The sequence below is a fragment of the Podarcis pityusensis genome (assembly GCF_964106645.2).
Source record: "Podarcis pityusensis genome assembly, chromosome: 6".
NCBI classification, from domain to species: Eukaryota; Metazoa; Chordata; class Lepidosauria; order Squamata; family Lacertidae; genus Podarcis; species Podarcis pityusensis.
In genome coordinates this window covers 50,729,840-50,754,118 of record NC_138030.1, presented here as the reverse complement: position 1 = coordinate 50,754,118, position 24,279 = coordinate 50,729,840, and the positions used below count along the sequence as shown (strand labels likewise).

General features: G+C 43.5%; 1 protein-coding gene across 2 annotated transcripts in view; it reads right to left on the bottom strand.

Annotated features, from left to right (window-relative positions):
• The window catches only part of DMAP1 (DNA methyltransferase 1 associated protein 1), a 38,124-nt gene that overhangs the window by 5,818 nt on the left and 8,027 nt on the right, over positions 1 to 24,279 (bottom strand). For both annotated transcript variants that reach the window (XM_081009475.1, XM_081009474.1), the window contains exons 6-10: positions 23,138 to 23,305; positions 21,768 to 21,953; positions 17,642 to 17,713; positions 2,801 to 2,873; positions 1,492 to 1,775 (exon numbers count right to left, since the gene is read on the bottom strand). In XM_081009475.1, the coding sequence (XP_080865601.1) occupies positions 1,492 to 1,775; positions 2,801 to 2,873; positions 17,642 to 17,713; positions 21,768 to 21,953; positions 23,138 to 23,305 (783 nt within the window). The remainder of the gene's footprint in view (positions 1 to 1,491; positions 1,776 to 2,800; positions 2,874 to 17,641; positions 17,714 to 21,767; positions 21,954 to 23,137; positions 23,306 to 24,279) is intronic.

Genomic DNA, 24,279 nt, shown 5'->3' with positions numbered 1-24,279 from the left:
CGTCTGAGAATTGCAGAAAATTATCGCTCACTGACCACTTGTTTAAGCCAATGTCCACTTGTTCACTCAGGTGGTGTCATATACATAGAGACAGGCAGTAGGAAAAATACTCTGGATGCTTTAGTCATGGAGCAGAATTGTTCTATGCCCAAATAACTCCTACAGCAGCAGGATCAGCTCCCTGAAGGGCAGGGAGACACACACACACTCCACCAAAAGTGGGGCAGCTTCTCTGATTGGCAGAAGTCATTCCACACACACCCCAATGACACCACTCCCCCACATACTTATGCCCCTCCCCTCCATCTTGGCAGCAACAGTGAACCTCCCTGAGATGCCCCCCTCCTGCTGGGTGGAATTTCTTTCCCCTCCAAAGACAGCATAAAGTGGTCACAGTGTGAATGCGCTTGACCTTTTGTCTTGGACTAATCTAATTGTGTCGTCTTTGTGTAACCAGCCGGTAAAGGTCAGAGCTGTATTTAACAGGGGGGCCCTTTAGGTACCAAATTTGCCTTGCAGTGAATTAACTTGATTATATTTCTTTCAAATATGTCAGAGCCCAGGTCACATTAACCCTCCTGGTGCTGCCTTCATTCTTTTTGTTCCTATTCCAAGCATGGAGTTGGAAAAGAGCAGCACTAGGGAAACATAAGTGCAATGTTTTGCAAACAGACGCAAGTCAGTGAAAACTCTCTAGAGGAAGAAACAGATTCTGAACTGGCCTGCTGCTGAGGCTTGCTGACCCCGCCCCCCAAAGCAGGTGAGAATTTATGACACACAGATGTGGGGCTCAATAGTATGGTGAAGCCCATTCAGTAGCAGAAGCCTCTAAGAATGAGCGATTACTCAAAACTCCATGTCACCTTTAGAGCTTACAGAGAAAGTTACTTGAATATCAAAAAAAGAAGTCATTAAAAAAAAAATCCTGACACACTGCTGTGCCAACATACTGGGACAGCCATTATGCAAGGAAGCAAGAAGGGTTTGGTGGCCAGCTGACTAATGACCTGATCATATCCATGTTAAGCAAAAGTCATTGGAGTAATCCCATTTACTCCACTGGAAAAAAACTTTCTTGGGCATAGAACCATGGAGCGGAAAGACAGAGGATCTCCTTTACTGAGAGGAGATGGAGCAAGCTTGTTTTCTCCTGCTCTGAAGGGTAGCACTTAAACCAATGGCTTCAAGTTACAAGAAAGGATATTCTGACTAAGCATCAGGAAGAACTTTCTGACAGTAAGAGCTGTTTGACCGTGGAACAGAACCCCACAAGATGTGATGGACTCTCTGAGGTTTTAAAGCAGAGATTGGATGGCCATCTGCTATGCATGCTTTAGTTCAGAGTCCTTCATTGCAGGGGGTTGGACTAGATGGCCCTTGGGGTCCCTTCCAACTCTACAATTCTATGATTCCCGAGTGACCTTTGCAGTGATAGTGTTTCAAGCAGGCCTAAAGGGGTGCAAGGGCATGCCAACATCAATATCTACTCACCGAATTGGGTGTGAGGGGAGCCCCCACCACATCAATGATCTGCTCCTTTGCGTCACCCTTGCTCTCTTCAGTGCACAAGCCTGACTGTCCATCAGCATGTGAGCCACCATCTGTGCTGGGCCCTGTGCTACCCGCTTTGGCCAATGCCTCATAGCGATGCCGCAACATCTGCAGCTCATATTCACAGTTTGCGAATGCTTGCTTGAGCTCATATAGCAGCACCAGATCACTGCGCAACTCGTTGAACATCTGGACAATCTCCTCTGTCGGCATTGGACTCAGGTCTGGAGGAGGCGAAAGGAAAAAAGTTAAGCAAGGGAACTCTGTCCCTTGCCAGCTGCAGACTGCTCCAATGCTCCTCTGTAGGAGCATACTGGCTAAAGCAGTCCATACTGGCTAAAGCAGAAAGCATTAAAAAGTCGAAGTCCTTTATTGCCCCAGATGTAGCACAACTGGGAAGTTTTGCCTGCATCAGACTCACTGCCAGCCAAGCCTTCACTGCTGTGCCAAGCCAGGGATGTGAGGACAGTCTAGATCAGTATTTTGCAACCTTGGGTCTCCAGCTGTTTTTGGACTACAGTTCCCATCGTCCCTGACCACTGGTCTTGCTAGCTAGGGATGATAGGCGTTGTAGTCCCAAATCAGCTGGAGACCCAAGGTTGGGATGGTCTAGAAGAAGCTCCTCTTCAAGGGAAGGCATCAGTTGTGCAACCCCGTTAGTACACAACCTGAGCAAGCCACTGAAGCCAAGCATTACTGTACTCGCTGAATCCAGGGAGTCCACTGCCTCCCCTACCCAGGAGAGGCTAGAGGGGGGTTGTATTTTGCCCCTTAGCCAAAAAGTGCAGGCCAGGCATATCCCCACACAGGTCGCGTGGGACCCATCCAGAAGAGGAGCAACAAGGATGCACAAAAGCCAGGCAGAGTCTCACAGACAATGGCCACTAACCCCTTTCACAGTACCTCTCCCTGCACGAAGAGATTTGCCTCCTTAATACTGGGCTGTCACTCTCGATGGCTTAAAGAACCCAAACAAGAGAGAAAGAGACAAAAGACTCTGTTCAAATACTTTTCGACTGGGAGGAATTTTTTGAGGGGGGATATTCTTGTGCATCATCTTCTGGCTTTTACCCCTCTGCTGCTGCTTCTTTTTTTTTAACAAAACACATAAGATCTTATTTTCAAACCCATTCACATAGTGTTATTCAAGGAACTGGCTGTATTACTTGGGGGAAAAAATAGCCCCTCTCGACTACAAAGGCTTTGCTCCATGGGTCTCTCTCTCTCTCTACCTGCCCTCTTTACTCACCTACTCCGAGTTCCATCAGCATCTGCTCCAAGGCTTTAATCTTCTTCTGTCCCACGGAGCTCGGCAGTTTCATCTGGAATACAAAGGTAACAGCCACACAGCTCTGAGCTAGCCCTCACTCACAGCCGCCTAGTTCAAACGGCAAGGGAGCTTTGCTTTTTATAGTGCACGGGGAAAAAAGCGAGCCAAAGAAAGAAAGAGAGAAAAGGGAAATCAAGTGCTGGGAGAGGGAGGCAGAAAGAAGGCCTGAAAGTTTGCAGACGAGGGCCAAGGGCAGGGACTGAAAAGCCTGGTCGCAAGGGCTTTTCAGTTCCTCCCGGTGCCAAGATGCGGAGATGCACAGCTTTACAGCTTCCATGTGCAACTGAATTAACAACAAAAGTTCTGCTCCGCTTCGAACCCTCTCCCGCAGTGCCCTGCCCATCAAAGAGCTCAATTACACAGCAGCTAATGTGCGATGCTGCCCTACTTTACTTGCTCTTGCCAGCCTGATTAGACTCGTGCACTAACAGACTTCCTTCTCCCTTTACCTGCCGAGCCCAGAGCCGTGGGATTCATTTACAGAGCCAGTTTTCTAACAAAAGACGCAAAGAGGCACAAAGAGCACACACACTAACTCAATTGGCAGAAGTGTGAACACACATTCACAGTGGAGCTGAGGGGGGTATGGGGAGCAGGGAAGTATTAGGCAGGGGCAGGGAACGGAACCCAAGCTGGGCATGAGATCACGCTTAGCTCAAAAAAAACCCCAAACCACCCTCACTACAACCCTACAGGCAGGAGCAACTCAGCTAAAGAAAAGTACAAAGAACTCAAGCACAATTTCAAGTGGGAAAGGGGGACTTGAGCATGAAGGGAAAACTAGCCAAGCTAATGGCCTTCAAACACACCCTTTGGGCTTCCAAAAACCCAAGTATAACAAGGACTACCTGGAAGGACATCGACTTTGGATACCTGCCTCTTTCCATTTCTGCCCTTTGCCCTTTTCTTACACAAGCACCACTGCTCAGTTTCCAGTATCAGGTCGGTGCTCCTTGATTTTTCAATAGGAAATACAGATATCAGCCTCTCTCAAAGGGCCACTTCCAAGTCATGAAGATACTGGGAGCAGGAAACTGGAAAAACTTCCCAGTTGCTTCCAGCCTCTGACCAGTTAAATAATTTAGAGCAGATTCGCATTACCAACTCGCAGGAGGATTATAGCATGTAAAGCATCTCTCTGCATTGACAAATACTGCTGGGACACACCACCAAGGCTGTCAGCCTCATGGACAATCACAGCATGGTTACAACCATCTTGTGAAAAACAATCAGCCTAAAATCAGGAAAGACACAGCACAGATACTCACATAAATCAGCCTCACCTACAAGTGAAGGGATCAACTGCAGTGGTGAGAGGGAAACAGATTTCTACTGGCTGCCAAGGTAAGCCAATCAGAGGCCTGGTTTCAGGTAGGCACTATCAGAATTCTCATGAGGCAACAATAATTTTTGCCTTCTCTTAGTCATTACTACCCCCCATAGTGCCCATCCCTTTGCAGTAGGTTCTCAGAACTTCAGGCCAGAAATGGGGATTGTGAAGAATTCCCAAATCCGCAAAGGGCAGGCAGAGGTTCCCTTAGAGCAGGGTTTCCTAAACTTGGGCCTCAAGCTGCTTTTGGACTACAATTCCCATCACCCCTGACCACTGGTCCTGCTAGCTAGGGATGATGGGAGTTGCAGTCCAACAACAGCCGGAGACCCAAGTTTGAGAAACCCTGCCTTAGAGTATGTGGAAGTAGCCAGAATGAGATGTCTAATGGGATTCTGAAGATGCCAACAAGGGTCAGCAATAAAATATGGAAGATTAGATTCTTAACACATGGTACCCTGATTAAGAGAACAGCATCTCCTCACAAGGCAACACTATTTCATCACATCCTGTTTTGAGGCTCTTCATGTATCCTTAGAAAATCTACCACCTCACTATATAAGTTTTCTAGCCAGTAGAACAACACTTGCATGGCTGAGATCTGGGGGGAAGCCATGTGATGCTTTCCATTCAGAATAAGCACCTTTCCTATCTGAAAGAGCTTTGCTAGGTTTCTAGCTCACTCCTCCCTGCTAATCGCAGCTCCAGATATGCTGTCTTCTATATACTAGCAGAAGGAAATAAGGAGGATCTCCTTCATGTGTCAATCAGAGCTCCATCAATGACAAGCGAGGAAGGGCTGACAGCTGGACCCAGAGTCTTTAAACAGCCAGGATTATTGCCTTGCTATGTTTTGGCCTGATATATTGGCAGCTTCAAGAATAGGAAGGGACAGAAGCAGTCTGGATGGATTTAGATCTACCAATAGACCGCAGAAGAAATACGAGGCCAACTCAGGAGAAGCGGGACTGTTTTGAGTTTACTCGGCTTTAGAGAACATCAATTAAGCTTTCCTTTAATTTTGGGGGAGGATTTGGCCTGTGAACATGAAAGCTCCATTGGCTTCTTCAAGCAAGAGTATATTTTAATTTTACCGTCATTAAGAAAACGTTATGATTTATGCGGCTGCTGTCGAACTAATATCTTTAAAATTTAGCTGGCTAAGCCAATTCATCTTTAAGACTGATGAAGGTTGATTGCTCTCTATGCAAAATGTATTAAAACTAAATGAGGAGTCTATTACTCACAGGGCGCTGATAATCTGTTAGGTAGGCTCCGTTAGCCTGGCTGTCTCAGCGGCAGCGGGAAGGCCCAATGCTCCACTCACCTCGGCAGCCAAAAGCACAGGCAGCTAAGAAGAGCAGGCATTCTCAAATCTTGCAAGATTTTTGGTGCAATCAAGTTTGACAGAACTCTCAGGCTACAAAATGCAGGACTCTGATAAACGGTGCTGGTTTTGGCTACCACAAGGACCTATTCCCCTGGCTATGTGTGGCGTTTCCCTCAAGCAGGACCTGTGACTAAAACTGTTGATGTTCTATGCTCTTTTCTGCTTCCTTCAGAGACCTATCTAGGTTCAGGAGTGAGATTCAGGACTATTTGCCCACAAAGAGATCTGGGTAACCCAACGCCTGTAATAGAAGTGCCTTTCTGACAGAGCTCACTAAAGTTCCTCAAATCCAGGAGTCCCAAGTTATTGCCCTAATAATGTGCAGGAAGGACGTTTCCCTGCATTAAGAGTCCACATTCCGCACCAGCCCTTCAGCAGAGATCCCGCTACACTGGATAAGAAGAGATACAGCTTCGTTCCCAACTCTGTCAATTAACCCTTTCTGCTTCAAAAGGATGCTTGTATCAATTTATGAGCAAAACTGGGGATGTCAATAGTCACATGTTGGTACATGTACTGAAGGCTGATGTAAAACCAAGTATGAAGTTGATATTAGTAGCATGTGCAGTTTTGTTCCTATGCACACTTCTCCATTTCCTTCCCAGACAAATCTTGCATGGATCTTTAATGGGGGCAGATTAATGCAATAATCCAGCTGTTTAGCATTGCTCTTTGACTGGATAGTGCTGGAAACAAAACATTGGGATGAGGCACAGGGCTGAATCAGTTTGACAAAGATGCTTCCGAAAAATGCTGGTGGCCATTAGCCACCTAGATGGAATCTTCAGGCTACATATCTGAAACAACCATTCTGTATCTGGCAACACATCTCAGCTCAAAATGGCAACACTACATGCTGGGATTTATGGCAGATTGAAAGCCTTCGGGAGCCACATTAGATTAAAGGTGGCCAATCACAACCTGCTATTTTCCACTAGGCAATAAAGTGCTTCCCTTAGCACCCCACTGCAACACCGGAGAAAGTTTGTTGTTAAGCAAGTGCAATGGAAGGATTCTTGAAAAGCATGTAGTGTCAGGCCCTCCCTGTTTGTAATCTATTAGAATTATTTATTATTACTAAAGTCCCCAAATAATCATATCTCAAAAAATGGATTGCTCACATTGAAGAAGTGATTAGCTGGAATTTTTGAGGTTAATATATCTTGGATTCTCCCGTCTTCTGACAACCTCTCCCTGCAGCCCTCTTTGCAACGCCAGCTTGTGCTTATAATTATGCCAGCATCACTTTTGATTTAGGGACTCTGAGCCTTTGTCCTCGCTATAAACAACCAGTAAATGCATGAACTGTGCAGAAAGAGAAAAATAAATAAAAGGGCAACACACCAATATATGAATCAAGGCCACGTGACTGGAAGAAGAGAGCAAGTTTGCAGAGGGGCAAGTAGGTGGGACTTTCTCCCTGAACCACCAATGAGACTGGCAGGGAGCAGACTAGTAAACAACCTCCTGGTTGCCAGAGTAAGACAATGAACCAATACAGGCAAGAATATTCACGCCTGGCACACTTCCAAGTCCTCTTTTATTTTGAAAAAGCAGTAAAACAAAAAAATATGTTCTTACACCAACAAAGACAACTAAAAAGGAGAAGAGAGCTAAATCAGTCAGTTGTTTAAAACCTAAAAAGTTTGAGTAAACAGGTACACCTCATTTGCTGTTCACGTGGTCACAGTGTAGGTGCCTAACATAGCTGTGGGTGGGGAACCTCAGGCCTGAGGCCAAATGAAACCCTCTAGGCTTCTCTGGCCGAACCTCAGGACTCTCCCCAGGCAACACCCATCACAGGCCCTGCTTCATACCCTTTGCCTGGCTGGAATGTGTCCTTGAACTCTGAGAATGCCTCTTGCTTGTCCTGACAGAGAATAGCAGGGTGGGTGCATCAGTGTGTGTAGAAACTAGTTTATGGTATAAAGACAACATTTACATTTGCTGCTTGGCCCACATTTGCCTCCAGCCTCATTTGCCACTGGCATGTGGCCCTCAAGAAGCTTTCACAGACGGGAATGCAGCTCTTTGTCTTTATGAAGGTTTGCCACCTCTGCTGTTAATAAGTGAAAACTCCACAAATAGGGTGCCACCACAAAGAAGGCTCCGACTTGTCCTGCACAGCTACTACATTTCTTCATGGGTTTTCCTACTGAAGAACTTGTGCTTACATTCTATGCCACAATGATCAAGAATCCTACCAGACACTGTAAGAATGTGTGTAAGCATGTGTGTAAGGGCTATTATGAGCGTATTATTTAAACCATTACCATTTTCCTTAAGCCTGCTCAGAACACTGATTGAGATACATTTAGGTCTCATAAAATTCTGCAAGGAGAGTGCCACCACATCTGGGCTCAACTGAAGTCCATGGTCCAATTGCAAAGATTTCAAACAAAAGTGCCAGACTCTTGCAGCAACAAGTATCAGAAAAATCTGTCTTCTTTGGACTTCCGGGTTGGCGCCATCGGCAATGGCGGAATTCCTCTGACCGGGAGGAATTTGCCCCGTGGGAAATTGGGTCTGGCCGCCACGGCGAAGGCGGAGACCCGTAAAAATCACAGGTGGGAGAAGCCTGTGAACGTGGGATTCGGCGGGCACCTTCTGCGCCTCCCCTACTCGTGGGGAAACCCGTTTTCGGGGCTCCGGAGTGACGTGGGGTGAGTGGCGCGGTGCTTCGAATCGTCTGCTTCTTCCACTGAGCGAAGCCGCACAGCCGTTGCCGGAGAGCGCTGACTTTTTCCTGTGGACAATTTGACTTTAAAGTAATTACCCATGAGTAGAGCTGAAACGGGAGAATTGGATTTTTAAAAGTATAATTTGGTATCAAAGCGGGGAGGTTCAAAACAGGAAGTCCGCCTTCCCCTTTTGTAAATAGACTGAGGCAATGAAGTTGCAAGCTGGAGTCCTGGAAAGTCTTTTGTAAAAGATTAAATTTCCATCGGCAAAGAACAAAACCTCCCTTTGGAGGCAGGAGAAGAGGGGGGGAAGTTGTGGACTGAATATGCCTGCAGGAGAGAGCGAAGAGATCTAAAACACCGCCGCTCTGACCCTGGAAACGGGCTGCTGGTAGGACTGACGTCTTTTGGAATGTTCATTGACAGCTAGTTAAACAAGAGAAATACATTGTTTCTACTGTTTCCGGCTGCTTTAAAAAGGAGTAAAAGTAACTGAAAATTGAAACTAACTTGAAACTAATTTTCGGATTGTTTAAAAGAGGATACTATTGACTATTACAAATAGAAACTGTTTCCCCCTAGTGGAAGCCTCTGAAACCGGTTGCTTTACAAGAGTTGGGTTAGGGAAATTTCCAGCTGCAAGTTAAAAACCGTGAGACTCTGGGACTGACCTTGAATCTTTTAAGTGTTATGGTTAATGGAAGAGGAAAAACGGACCAGTCAACTGCTGACAAAACATTAAGGTCTGGGAGGACTTGGCAACAATCCAGGAGAGGTCCACCATCAGGCCCCCCTGCTTTTTCTGTGGCAGCCTTGGTACCAGTATATGTAAAACCAAGAGAAATGTTGACAGAAGAGGCTCTAGTGGCTGCATTATTTAAGATAAATGATTCATTGGATCAGCTTCACAGGAAAATGGACACAATAAATGCAAAAGTGGATGTTTCAATCATTAAAACTAACTTAAGTATAGAAAGTATAAATAATACTAATATAGAAACTACCCAGAAATTGACACAGGAACCTATTTCGATACGGCAAACTGCGGAGGAGGCCAGGGAAAAAGCTGTTGTTGCTGAATGTAAAGAAACACAACTGGAGAGAAAGAGCAAGAGAGCCCCAGTCCTACAGAAGAAACTTGATGAATATAAGTTGACGCTTGCTATGACTGAACTTAAAGAAAAACAGACGAATTTGAGGATTAGAGTTCACCTTTGGTGGACATGCCCAAGGATTAAGACACTTTGGGAGATGATTCATAATGAAATGAAAAAGGTATTTAAATATACCTTTTTGAAGAAACCAGAGGCCTTTCTCCTGGGCATGGTCGGCCAATTGGTGTTAAAGAAGGATAGAACTCTTTTCACGTATGTAACAATAGCAGCAAGAATACTCATTGTGAAGAACTGGAAGACACAAGATTTATTTATCCGGGAAGAATGGCAGATGAAGTTGATGGACTATATGGAATTGGCGGAAACGACTGGCAGAAATCCGAGACCAGGGAGAAGAGTCGGTGGAAGAAGACTGGAAAAAGTTTAAGATTATTTATAGAAATATTGTAAAAATAATGAATGTTAGAAAAATGTTGGAATGAAGTTATATGGCTTTAGTAGAAATGCTATAAGGAATTAAGTATAAATAGACTAATAGAGTATTAAAGGGAAAAATAAGATTAGAATATGTTAAGATAATTATAGGATAGAAAACAGAGGGAGATGGAAAGGAATTGCTGAAACAATTAATAGAAGTGGAATACAAAAAGGGAGGTGTGAGGAGGTCGTGGAAATAAGGGAATGAAAGTTAAGATATTGAAATTGTTTTGTGTTTTAAATGGTTTTAAATGGTCTTGTTTTGTTAATATTGTGTTTTTTCGTTTCTTTGCTTTGCTTTTTCTTTTTCTTTTTTCTTTTTTCTGCTTTATTGTGTTTAAATGGTTGGAAAATCAATAAATATTATTTAAAAAAAGAAAAAGAAAAATCTGTCTTCTTTTTTCTACAGCTTCCAATCAGGCACTAGAAACATCCCTGGAATTAGAGTTTTTTAATTTCCTGTTAATTGCTCAAGCCCTGAATTGCTTTCTTTTTCACTCACAGAAATGTCCAAACTGGCTTTAAATTCCATGCTATGGTCACCCTAGAGAAGTGAGCTCATCCTCTGTTGTATTTAAATCTGATCAAAGGGCAGATTTTTGTCTGCCACTCTTCAAGGTTTATTGTAAAACAATAATCTACTAAATGCATACCATCAGCCATTTTTATGCTGTCCTAGATTTCCTGTAACCATATCTAAAGATTCACATGCAGAGCATGATCCACTTTGGGTTCTGAGCCAGCGGCTCTGGAATCAATGGGCATTACACACAAATACTGTACTGCTGTGCAACTTCAACTCATTTCAGTGAGGGTTACACAGAAAGGCATTCCTGGTGGGTTTCCACCTCCATCCTCAACTCCCAAGATGGAGAGAACTTTTCTTCACCATGTCTTTTAGGAATAAGACACAGACCGAAGGATTTCAATTAAAAGCATTTAGATTTAAGTCATCCATTAGGAAAGGTTTTCCTAACTGTCAGATCACTACAGCGATGGAACAGGCTGCCCAAGGAGGTTGTGAAATCACCTTCTCAAGCTCCGACTGAGTAATTTCCTTTGAAGGATAAAGTGAGCAGTGATGCAGACATTACCCAGATAAGAGGGAACCATCAAATTGTCCAGGAGCATTAGGATATTTTCCATATGGGTTTCCCTTCCTTTATGTGACCCAACATCCTCTTGGCATTTTTCAGTCACAGCTGCAGATTGAGTAGAGTTCTTCCTTTAGTATTTGATTGTTCACAGCTATGCAAAGTATTTACGCTTTTCAGCTGTTCTTTCCTTTATGTGGATTCTAGGTTATTTTTGTAATGACAGCTCACTTTTAAGGAAATTCTTTCACTCACAGCTGCATTTTACTATACGCAAATCACAGGAAGGTTGACTCTGATTGGGGACCAAATTCTTCCAAGATTACGCTGCAAAAATTACTTCCAGGCCATGTTAAGCAATCTGGCACATGCCTAGAAGTAATTCTGGCAAATAATGGGCTCTAACAAAACTTAACACCTTACTACATGGATACATGCCCCAAACCCAATATTCTGAAAGGACCAGAAGCCTTTCAATGTCCAACCTTCTGCCTAGAGCTAAATCTCAGAAGTGCACTATAGGCAGAATTAATAAACCAATATATGCAAATATTATTAGCAAAACTAGTAATTCAGGTAACAGGTATTTGTTTATTTAAAGATTTACATTCCACTTGGCAGGACAATTGTCCTCCCAAGGCAGCATATAAAACCAGTAATAGAACAGATGCATTCAATCATATAAGTAATTCATTTAAAGTTAGCAGTAAAAGACAACTATTTTTTAAAAAAAGAATTTAAAAAGATGATTAAAATAAGAACATCTTAAGGATCCTTTTCTGAAAGCAAGTAAAAGTCACTTCATGGGCAGGGGGTGGGGGTCATATTCTGTAACTGTGGGATCACCACTGAAAAGGCCCTTTTCTTGATACCCATTAGCCTCTAATCTACAGTTCAGAAAATATAGTGTCCATAACTTATCATAAAGCTCAGGCAGCCTGATGCAGGTACAGGCAGTCTTTCACATAACCTGGACTTAAGACTTCAATCGCTAAAGCCAGCACTTTAAATTTGGCCCCAAATGCAGGGGGTAAGTGGGTGCACACACACTTGCACATTCGTACGAAACCTTCATTGCCCATTTGGTGCATTTGTGATCAGGCGCTTTAGCTTATGAAATCTCATCTTTCAATTAATCAAGGGTGACAGCCATTTGTGGCATCACACTGGCACGACAAAAACTTCTACTTAACCTTCCTTTCCTCCTTCCGCAATCTCCCCAAATTCCCTCCAGAAAGCTGGGAGACCCTTTGGAGCAGATGGGGAGGAGAGGAAATCCTATCCACTGGCATGACAGTATTACACAAGCCCCACATTTTTTACAACCAGTCTCCCATAAGTAAAAGATCTGAGAACCACCGCAGTACTGGACATACTGATGAAGGGTTAGAAGAATACTTCTGAGTTGTATTGCTTCAGCGCTCAATATCTGTTAGTAAAACAGAGATGACATTCAAATCACACTTTCCGCCCATCTTGCCACGTGCTCCATGTCCCAAGCTATTATCTCACACATTTGTGTAGTGGAGTCTAGCTCTGCACGCTGTTACTACATGAATGTGTCAGTAAAAGCAACAAGAACACTTCATCTTTCTAACCATTGGAAGTCTTTTCCCATCGTGGCAACATACAATTTCCGGCTAATAAGAAGGTGCTGATTACCATCAGCTTATCTCACCAAAATGCCTTGCAGCACAGTCAATACTAAAGAGATAAATTATTAATTGTTCCAAGTAATTAAATTTATCAAATCCAAATAAATATTACTGGTATTTTATGTAACTGCTTTCAAGGCTCGGCCTCTGAAGGGACAGTATTGATCAAGCGAAGAAAGACAGATGTTTCCCCCGTTAGCAGCTGATGAGGTCTGGCTCTGCATTAATGTCAGAGAGAAGGCGCATGGCCAAGGGCCTCTGGTGAAGAGTAAACAGGCATCGCACACAACTGCTTCACAGCGAAACAAATCAAATATTGAGAACATGCATTTAATATATACACATACCTAAGCCGCCCCCATCCCTCGTGCCAAGCTTTGACCAAAATACTCGTTTATCTTGAATGCGTAGTACAATCCTAGCCCCCCCCCAGCCCCGTGCTCCGAGAAAGCAAGCACCACAGTAGATTGTACCTCATTAATCAGTGCTAAAAAAGTGCTCAGTTGGCTAGTAAATATTTAAAAGCCAGTGAGGGTGGATGTGTGAATCAATGGGAATGAAAGCTCCCTCTCCCCCTATTTCTTTTTAATTGGTCTGACCACCAATTTGTCTACAAGATCCTAGTTAGCAGGTAACAAGTAAAACTGCCGGCTGGAAGCCTTTCTTGGTGGAAGGTGTCCAGCTGTGAACTAAACAATTGCGCCACAGCATCTCCCAGTGCGCTCCCTGGCTCTGAGGCTGCTAAGAACTTTCTTTTATCCTACTGTTTTTGCCTCATTATCAAAGACTTAGCAGTCTAGAGTCCAAACCTCTTGCCTCATCCCATAGACTCAGGGCAAGAGCCCCAAAGCAGAACCCAAACACACACCTATTCTTTGCCAATGTTCTCTTTAGCAAGGAGGATAGGGTAGCAAGAAAACGTATCACTAAAATTGCCTGACAAAATGTATATTAACACAGAGGGAATATTAAGGTTAAATATAAAAGAAGTCCACATTCAGAGAGAACACAAATTTAAAGCCTTCATTCTATTCTAAGCTGGCAGCATGAAAGTCTACAGGAATAAATTAATTTCTCCCAAAAAAAGTGAGGGGAGATATGAAATTTGTGCACACATTTCAAATTCATTGGCACACAATATATTTGAATCATACAAAACTGCCCCTTTTCCAAAGTGACTACTACACCCCACTCTTCCCAAGAGGTCTAGATTGAGGAAGGGAAGACTGCTTTTGTTCAATTCTTTAAGGACTACAATGATCAGGTTTGGTCTTTTGAAAACCAAATTCAGCTGTTAATTTCTGATAATTAATTGTAGAAGCAAAAGATCTGTATAGAACTTGTAGTGATAACTGCTTCTCCCCCCTTCAAATTTCTCTAAACTCCTGATTGCCAGCACTTGGTTACTCTGCAAGCTTTAAAAGACTATTATCGAATTAAGGAAATTATCAGGAGTAGGAAAGAATACAGGACATTATCAGGGCACTTTCAAACAAATCTGTTAATTTGTAAGATCTTCATTATGCCAGAACGGGGGGGGGGGGCACTGGTTTTTTTATGATATTCAAGCAAATCGTTTCCCTCACTATTATGCAGAAAACATCAAGTTGATCTTAGATACAAAGCTGCCCCTTGCTTCTCCATTGCAACGAACTGCAGAAGAAAATCTGAACAAGCTGTTTAGAAAGAGGACTTAATCCAGGCAGTTAACAAATCCTCTCCCAATTGCTCCCCAGGGCTTCCATGTCTGCTCACCTTTGCGTATGTCACACTGCACACCATCTCCAAACCTTGTCAATCAAAAACAGAGGTGGGAGTGCTGGCACCAAAGCACATACTGGCAGAAATAACAGCCCAATAAAGCCAGCTTTTCCCAATCCAGGCCAACACTTAGAATCACAATCACTTGCAGAAGCTTTGGAAATGCCACACAAATATTGGTAAAGCCTCCAGGCTCCATGAGTGCCAGTAGCATAGAGAAAACTATTAACCCTTGAAGACAGAGGCCCAATTAAGAGATTATGGATATAGCATGGCTGCAGGAACGGCTGGGCACTAGTGCACTGATGTTAACTTAGCATTTTATCCCCCCATTCTATGCAGTTCTGCCCTGTGAATCTTGCCAGCGAAGCAAAGGATCCAATTACAAAGCAATGGCAGCGGGGCTACACTCCTAATGCAAGAACTGGGACCTCAGACAAGGTTAAATGAGTGGTCAAAGGTCAAGTCTCATCACCCAATATCTTTTCACCCAGTGATTCCCTAGCCAAAACAATGTTGATATTTAATGCCAACATATCCCAGTAATGGAGCTAGATTTACCAACGACCAGTCTTGGCATATGACTATGGTCTTAAATTTTAGGCATCTCAAGATCTTTGAAGAGGGGGAAATGGTCCTGGGCAAAAGACAAACTCTGTTAATGGAGTACTTCTAATAATATAGAACATGAGAAATCCTTGCTGGTGGATGGGTTTTTTAATCTTTAGTTTTATAGTTGCATGAAAATAAACAAAAATATAAAATCTTGCTTACTATGTTGAGTATAAAACGAAGCTGATAAAGATGGTACAGATTTGAGTTCAGAAGGAGGGACTAAAATAAGTAATAGTCTAGGACAGGGGTCTGCAACCTTTAAGACAAAAAGAGCCACTTGGACCCGTTTCCGAAGAAAAAAAAACTGGGAGCCGCAAAACTCGTCATTATAAAAATAACTTTTTTGTCACTTTTTTATTATTTCTTTGTTTGACCCCTCAGAATTACTCCTCCTCATAGAAATAAACGTTAAATTAACAAGTTACCTTTTTGTGTGTGTGTGTTCTTCACTACCCTTCAAAACAGTGACCAGCGTACATGCCCCCTTTCAATGCAGTGACCAGCGTACATGCCCCTTACAATGTAGCGGGCAGGTGGGCGGGAAGGTGACGTCAGGACGGTGCATGACTAACGCACGCACCGCCCCCATGCGACGTCACAGCCAGTACAGCACCCTCCACAGTGGGGAGTGTCGGGGCGAACAATGCGCCTCCTCCCCTCGCTAGTATCCGCCCCAGAGCCGCGACAAAGGTGTAAAAGAGCCACATGCGGCTCCGGAGCCGCGGGTTGCCGACCCCTGGTCTAGGATCTCTGCAAAACTAAACCCAGGCCTGCCTAATAAGCCAAAGTCCCTGTCCATGCTGGAGTATGATGAAGACTGTGGAAAACCTGGTGACCTTGCCAGAACATTTCACTTCAATGCTTTGGCCTGATTCAGACAGTTGTTTCAAATGAAAGTCTCATGCACTCTCCCATCTTTCCTTTTTTTCTTTTTGAAAGTGGAGAAACTTCAGTTTCCTCAGGTTTGGACAAAACAAGAAATTGCTTTCAATCTCCTCTCCTCACTTGAAAAGAAGTGGGAAGACCATGTAAACCCAAGGCTCATGCTCAAAGCAAACAAACCATGGTTTGTTATTAAGGCTGAACCAAGCGATAGCCACTCACCTCCCTGCTGCTGCTCCAAGTAGCATTCCAAGGCATATCCCAAAGTTACACCAATTAACCTACTGTCAGCAACAGATTTCTCATATATGCCAATTCGCTCTTCCTACTGTATTAGGAGTTCTGAGACATGTCATACAGCAAAGCCACAACCCTGACAACGCCATCAGTGATTAGCTTGCTCAGTAACAAGGAAGGGATCTGATCTACAACCACTTGCTCAAGAACCTTGACCAAGGAGGGGAGCTTGACAACTGGCCGGTAGTTACTTAGATTTTCTGAATCCAGGGAAGGTTTCTTGAGGAATGATTTCACTATTGCCTCCTTCAAGCAGGCAGGGACCACCTCATCTCGCAAGGAGGCAGTAATCACCTGCCTGGCCCAGCCAGCTGTCCCCTCCCTGTTAGTTTTTATCAGCCAAGGGGAGCAAGAGTCCAGAGCGCAAATGGTCACCCTGACCAATCCAAGCACCTTGTCTATATCAAGCCTTCCAAACACAACAGGTCTAGACAGTGCTCAGGATACCCTTTGAAATTCATATGTTGTACTCGTGAACTCAAGATCCCACCAGCAGATGCAGATGATTTTGCCATTCAGATGTTCCAGAGGTCGGCCGAGGCTTTGACAAGAGCACCAGTCATATCAGCTGGGAAATACCCCAGCGCTGACTGGAAACCCATTGGATCCATCAGCCTCTGAGGGTGGACCATCCTAAGAGATCCCCTGCCTCTGCAGAGGGGAAAAGGTGTCATGGTGGCCGTGAAGCCCTGAGCCACCCCAGAGCCAGTTACTTCAGCATGGATGTTGAAGTCCCCCAGAACCAGCAGTCTGGGAGTCCTCAACACAGGCTCTGAGACCAGCTCTGTCAGCTCAGGCAGGGAGACTGCTGGGCAGTGGGTCTAAGCTGCACCTAACACCTTTGCCTTGTTTATCATTTATGAAAAAGAACCATTATGTAAATGGGGGGGGGGGGGAGTAGCAACAGAATGGGGAAACAGAAAGTTATTTGCCAAGTTAACATTGTAATATTAAAAATGCCCTCTGATTAACTTCAAAAGAGGCAGAAAGTTAGTTCCATGTCCCAACTGCTTCTTCTCATGAAGAATGCTGCAAAATCCAGATGTCTAATTTTTATTTTAAAACTACTCGTGGGAACAGTGCAGTTTGCAGAAGACAGAGCTAGCTTGTGACCCATTTCCCAATGATTTTCCCAGGACTCTTCTCCTGGCTACATATTCTGCTGGGGTCCCATTATCAGGAATGATAACCTGACCTCAGATGGAAGCATAAGAGCACAGAGACATAGTCAGAACAGTTGAGGCTTAAGGAGCAAAGAAGCAAGTTCAGCCATGCACAACTGGCACCTCTAGTGGGCCTCTAGTGCAAACACACAGCTATTATTTCTGAGACCAGCCAGAACCCACATTGATATTACAGCCCAGACTCCAATGGACCTTTAACAGCTTTTAAAGGAGAATAAATAGGAAATGAAAGCAATCAAGCATCCACACAGGGCTCCAACGACCAACATAGTAGCCTACCCTCTGACTCCGCAGTGTGACACCTGCAGACTTGAAGTCCGGAAACTTGATGCCAGCAGTCTCTGGAACAGCCTAAAAGAGAAAGAGACAGCATATGTTTAGAAAAGGAAATGCAAAAGGATGTACAAGGACCACTCTCTGACAGAGAGGCAGCTGTCAATGTCTGCACTAAGAAGGCCCTGCTAAGCAAGACTGGGGGAAACTATGGATTTTGAGAACTGCACCCATTAATTTTAATGCCTTTTAAATTGTCAAAGGTGGCTTTGATATGTTAAGATATCAACAATGTCTGCTGGTACAAATCTAGCCGTACTAGGAACGTACTAAAAATTATGGAGGCAAATTGCATCTAAAACAACCAGTGGGACATGGAAAGGGTTTCATAGCGCTAGGCGAAACAAAATAGCACAAACTATACTGACATAACATGTGACATTGTCCTTAAAAGCAGCACTACCCTAACAGCAGTCTCTTCTGGATGAACCAGAAAGATTCTACTAGGCTAAAATCTACAGGGCCTCACACTAGCTAGGACTGTAAGAATGCTATTCAGGTTTCCTAGGTCTCCAAAACCTCAATTAACTTCTACATCTTTGTTTTACCCAATTCCTGAAAACAGACTCCAATAGATAAAATTACTTTCATGAATCATTTTACACAAAGTTAGTCAACCACCACACTGATTTGCTCACTGGTTTAAAATCTGTTTGCTTTGATCCATTCTGAATTATTTTAGCCTCAATCTTTTTACTATGCTGCATAAAGTAGAATGCCCATTGCTACCTGAACAGTCTGAAGATAGGGACATTTCTAAAGCATAGAATGTCCCTATTTTCATGCGGAATATTGGAGGGTATGCCTTCTGGCCCCCAGCCCTAAAGCATTATAGCAATAGTCAATTAAATTCTTGCAGAAGCACAAGGATTAGCTCCAGCACAATGGGATTTCTCCCTTCCTCCTCCCTGTGATCCAGATCTGAACCAGAGGGTTGGGGGAACCCCCAGAACAGATTTGGGGACACATGAGGAGAGAAAAGAACATTCAGCTGAGCAAAGGAAACCCTTGAACTGACAGAACAGTCACCTTAACACTACACTGAATGCAACCTTATAGTCTTGACCTGTAGAACTCACAACACGCTAGTATAACTACAAACCTGGATACAAGGCAGGTTTTAAAACCCTGCATGGTCCCAAGTATGGATATATTTTGGAGTGCAACTCTGAAATGCAAAATTATGACTTCTCAAAATCTTGAGAATCTAAGATTTGTTTAAGAATATCTTTAAACTTTCCCCACCTGATCATTGCATGTTTTCTGTTCCATGTTTACGGCCAATAAACCAAGATTAGTATCACTTTCCATTAACTATTTAACTTCTGTACCATTTGTACTAAACAACTTTACTATTCTTGTTCTAGCCATTTGTTCCCTGCATGAACTTCATGCTGTGGGGAAATATACCCATCTCATAGTGCCTTGCATTTTTCACCAGGAATAATGTCTTTCTCTTCTAGCCAAATATTTTCCCATTACAAGCTAAGCATGTAATTTATCCGCTGTTTAAACACTGCAGATTCAGAAATGCTTCAATACAATAAATTCTTGGACAATTAAGCTATAATTTTAAAAGCGTGTGTGCATATCCTCAGCAGAGGAAGAAAGAAACCCAACATAATAAGCTCTATTGCAGATCCCTCTATCTTTGCCTCCAAATAACGTGGGTCTTGCTTAATTAAAAGGGAGCTATAGTAATCCTAGGAAGCTGTTAAAGCTGACTGGAAGTCAGAAGACGGGCTGAGTTGGATACATATATGTTTGGATACATATATGCTTCTCAAAAGAAAAATTGTCACCAGTCCAACACATCATTTTATTGAACATCTTCTATTAATAATAATAAAAAGCCTTTCCACCCAGAAATTTCAATATTGTAAAGAGATATACCATGGATCATCCATGAGACAACTGATATATTCTGTGAACCCAAGGAAATACTGATGACTAGTACAATAATCACTAAGATAATTCGCTGAGCAGGGAATTATCTCCCGTCATTTAGCAGCAAACTTTCTTACTTGTGTTTGGCCAAGACCTAACCTGTTGAAGCTATGCCATTTGATTTCCCACGTTGCAAACAAAGGAAAGCCCCCATTCACAGCCCAGGAAACTGTGTTGATTACAACAAATTAGTTATTCTATCCCTTCGGGACACCGGAGGGAAGATAATATGACAAATTCCCTTTATCATTTGGCCCTTCACTAAAGAGTCAAAATCTGTTGTGGGGGCTCTTTAGCCTGACACACACAGTATTAAAGAACACTTTATTGCAGTCCCTAGTTAATAAATTGAACCTAGTGCCTAGGGTGACCTGAAGCCAAAGCAAGAAAGATGGACTACCGTGATGGCAGCAGGAGGGGGTACAGATAAACTCTACACTGACCGCAGCAATGCATGCTGGGACCGGCAGACTCCGCTCCATACTAAAGGCACTGATGCAACCAAACTTCTCCATGTTATTCTGTTCAAGAGAATCCTGGAGCAGTTTTGGGCATGCCCCTGCCATCTCCCCTTGACAATTATCCGCCTAATCCCTAATGAAAATGAGGGACACACTAACTCCCTCCCACACTGCACAGTCTGTCTTCACCTCACATCAGAGCAATTAAACAGGTTGCTATCCCTCACACGCCAGCATGAGCTGTAAATGCTTCAACCTCAATTGACTCTTTGGTAAATGACTTCCCTTTGTTGAGATGATGCTGATACAGCCCTCAATTCAAATTCTTAGTTAAAATGCATTTTTTTTTCAAAAAAACACACACACGTTTCCCTGCTACAGTTGGTAATTGACTCCTAATGGACTCTGTCATGGTTGAAACAGCACTAGTGCAACAACAGAAGCTGCCTTCAGGAGCCCTGAGGTGCTTACCTATAGGCAGGCACAAGGGCCCCAGGCAATACTGGGGGAGACAGCCAAACACGCCTCAAGCATTTTGAGTGGCTATTTGATTCCACATGCTGCATGGCATGGAACAATCTGGCTGACTAAGAGGCAAAGGGAAACTGAAACCACAAACCTTCAGGGCAGCCCAACCCAAGTCAGTAGAGCAGTCCTAACAAGCAGTAAGCCTGTAGTGACACAAAGTGGTGCACACTTTTTTTTTTTTTTTTTTTTTAAGTATGTAGTGGCTTCTTCCTACTCATCTCCCTCCTTAGAGCCATCTGAAAGGCAGAGTCCTTTCCCCAGAAACTGCATGGCGTCAATGTGGTAATTCCACAGTGTATTCTAAATAAAACACAGTGCTAGACATTTCATATATTATTAAGACATTCCGTTGTTCCACCACTCACAACATGTAAATCATATTGTGGTCTAATATTTCATAGAATGAGTGAGAAGTTCACAACTGAACATAGGAAAGGTAGAGGCAAAGAGGCATTGCATTTACATTGGTATTTTTTGTACACCACCTTGGTGTTCTGTGTATGGGTGGTATATAATTTTTTCTTTATAAATAAATGAATGTCAATAAGGTGAGGGCAGGAACATCAACTAAAGATCATTCTCTTTAACATTTCAAAAATATTGGCTTAACCCTAGATTGGAAGAGCTTCAATTCCTCTGCAAGCCTGTCAATTATGCCAGAACCAGAAGCTCTGGGAAACCCGAGAAGGGAGTCTGACCACTACCTCATCCTGTAATTGTAATTTTTTAGAAGAAATCAGCTGGAAAATGTGCTTCTTTCAAATTTCCCTAATCTCCCCTTGTGTTGCTATGCTGCATGGCACAAAGAAGAGCAAGTTCCTTGCTGTGTATTCACTAACCACTGAACTGCTTGCTCTCTGAGAGGGCTTTGCATGAGTCCAGTTTCTCTCCTTCCTAGTGCAGCACTTTCAAGTCCTTCCAGCTTAACCAAAATCCCTCTGCAGCTTGCTATGATTGAAACCCAACTTTTCTCCACACCCCAAGAGATATGAGGGTCTAAAAAGAAACAAACAAAAACACAGAAACAATGCTTATATGGCGAGGACCGACAAACCACCCCTCACTCCCTGCCCCAGGCCGTGGCAGACAAATGGCAAGGTAGACCCTAACAAAGAGGGCAGGCACAAGATATTTACAGGCTTCTCCGTCTCTTTCTTCTGTGGCAGCTTCTTCTTGGGTGCCTTGCGCTCTGCACGTCTTTGTTCAGTGGTGGTGTCAGCGGCGGTGATGAGTTTCTGCAAGTCTTGTGTTCGCTTCTCCCTCTCTTTCTTCCTGGCTTCGATTTTCCGCAGCTCCTGGATTAGATATTCCTCCTCTGCCACCTACAGGTGAAACGGAAACATGACTGGAAAAGCAATCCAAAGGGGCCACTTAATGGCAACAGATGTGCTTCTGGCCTGGGTTTCACCTGCCCTGTGGTCTTCTGGGAGCCAAGTAATATACTACTAGAGAGACAAAAGCAGCAACAAATAGTACAATGTTCTCACCCAAGCAATTTTTAAAGGCTCATGAAGCCGTGAAACACTAGATTCCACAGCCAATCAGATTCCAAAGCTCTCACTATGTATATAGCAGGCTATAGTATATAGATTCTACGTTGTTAATGTCACTATCTCATTGTCTCTCTTTTTGCATCTCCTGCCTATATAAGGGCTCTTCACAGTCTCACTTTCTTCCACCACACATAATTTACAAGTCCATGCCTTTCCTTTCTTGACCCCTTCCCCCATTTTCAGCACACAGGCTGCCCTTGCTATACCCTCACAGATACTCCTGCTCACAGAGCTTTCTGAGTGTGTTTAACACAGTCAAACCTACCTTTCGCTTTGTTTCATTTCCTCAGAAATATGAATGTTTATTAACATTCTCAGCCAATACCAGATCAGGCAGTTGCTGCCAGCTCCTTCACCACCAAACTACGAGCTACAAAAGACAAACTACAAGCTACAAAATGATGGCGTGTCCAGGGTGTTTCATGAAAGCAACTGTTTTTCTCCAGGTAATGCAAGTACCCATACAGTAGTTTCGGGGACCTAATCCGCTCAACAACTTCAATCCTAAAAAAAGGTCAACAACTTTGGTTGGCCCTCACAGCCCTTCACTTCATCAAATCTGGCCCTCTTTGAAAAAAGTGTGGATACCACTGCATTACTGAAAAGAAAAATATGCTAAATGCATTGTCTGAAATCCAGAGATAGAACTTGACAAGCGTAATCAGCACTATGCTTCTATCCTTCTCAGACAAAACTCAAATAAAACATATTTTAACACACTTTGTTTTCTAGTAGTTATTCCATTATTCACATTGATCACTTAATATGTGTATGCCCATTACTTGATAAATCACGCTTAAAGGATGGCAGGTGCACCTACTACTACCTCCAACAGGAGTCACATTAGCAGCCCTGAAGGGCACTGGGGAGTACCCAGAAATGACAAGCTATTGCTACAGGTCCAGTGTAAGATAATGTGAGCCAGGCTCCCTTGCAACATTTCCTGACATTACCTGCTCTGGTGTCCGATTATATAGCCTCTCTAGCTGTTCTTTCCGGCGCCTTTCATGGCCAGCATCAAAAACGGGGATTTTCAAGTCAGTGCCTGGGGTAGCACGGATGTTGGCCAGCTTGGCACAGATGTGATAGTAGCGCTCCTTTAAATCTTCCACTGACCGCTTCTAAGGAGAGAACAAGGATACAACTGAGCTTAAAGAAATCTAACACCATGAAAAAATAGCTTAAAGTTATGCAACATGAACAAAGCATCAGAGAAATGTTAGGAAAATGATTGTAATCAGCGCCAATGAGTGAACTCTATCACAGGAAATAGTTTTATTTATTTCCAGCATCTGCAAAGCATCCAATAACTTATCGTTCTCTGGGCAGTAGTATCCGGGCTTAGTTATCACAATATCGTGGTCCCATGCTACATACAAGGCTTTGTTGCTCTTCATTCAATAATCACAAATCAAGACAGGACTGCATATTCTGGGATCTTCCCTCACCAATACAATTTTATTAAAAATATAGCCATTCTCCAAAATCCTCTGTTCCATGTCTCCTGATTCCATGGCAACATCTTCACTAACACTCTCCATCTCACCTCACTTAATCAGTTACCCAGCAGTAGAAACCCTAAAATTCTTTTTCTAGCTTAATCAACTTAGTTCTTCTCCTTGCACATGACGTCAGGTTTTGGGCAAGTAAGGGTGGGGATTCAAAGGAGCTACTGGGAGCTTAAAGTGGGTTGCTGATTGTTCCTTTGCTGGAATAAGAGAGGCTCCCAAAGAGAGGGCCCAGGGCTGAATAAAGGAGCACACCCAAACTGCAAACATGTGTCTACAGGGAGAGTACAACTCTATCCAGCACAGCCTTTTGACTGACCAGGAGCACCTCTGTTTTGTGTGGATTAAGTTTCTATTTGTTCGCCCTCATCCAGTCCATCACTGATGACAGACACTGGTTTAGAATCAAGACAACTTCCTTGAATTTAGGTGGAAAGGAGAAATAGAGCAGGGTGTCAACAGCATACTGGTGACACTGAACTTCAACGCTCCAGACAACCTCTCCCAGCAGTTTCATGTAAATGTTAAAGAGCATGGGGGACAAAACACAACCTTGAGAGACCCCAAAGGTCAACAGCCAATGTGTC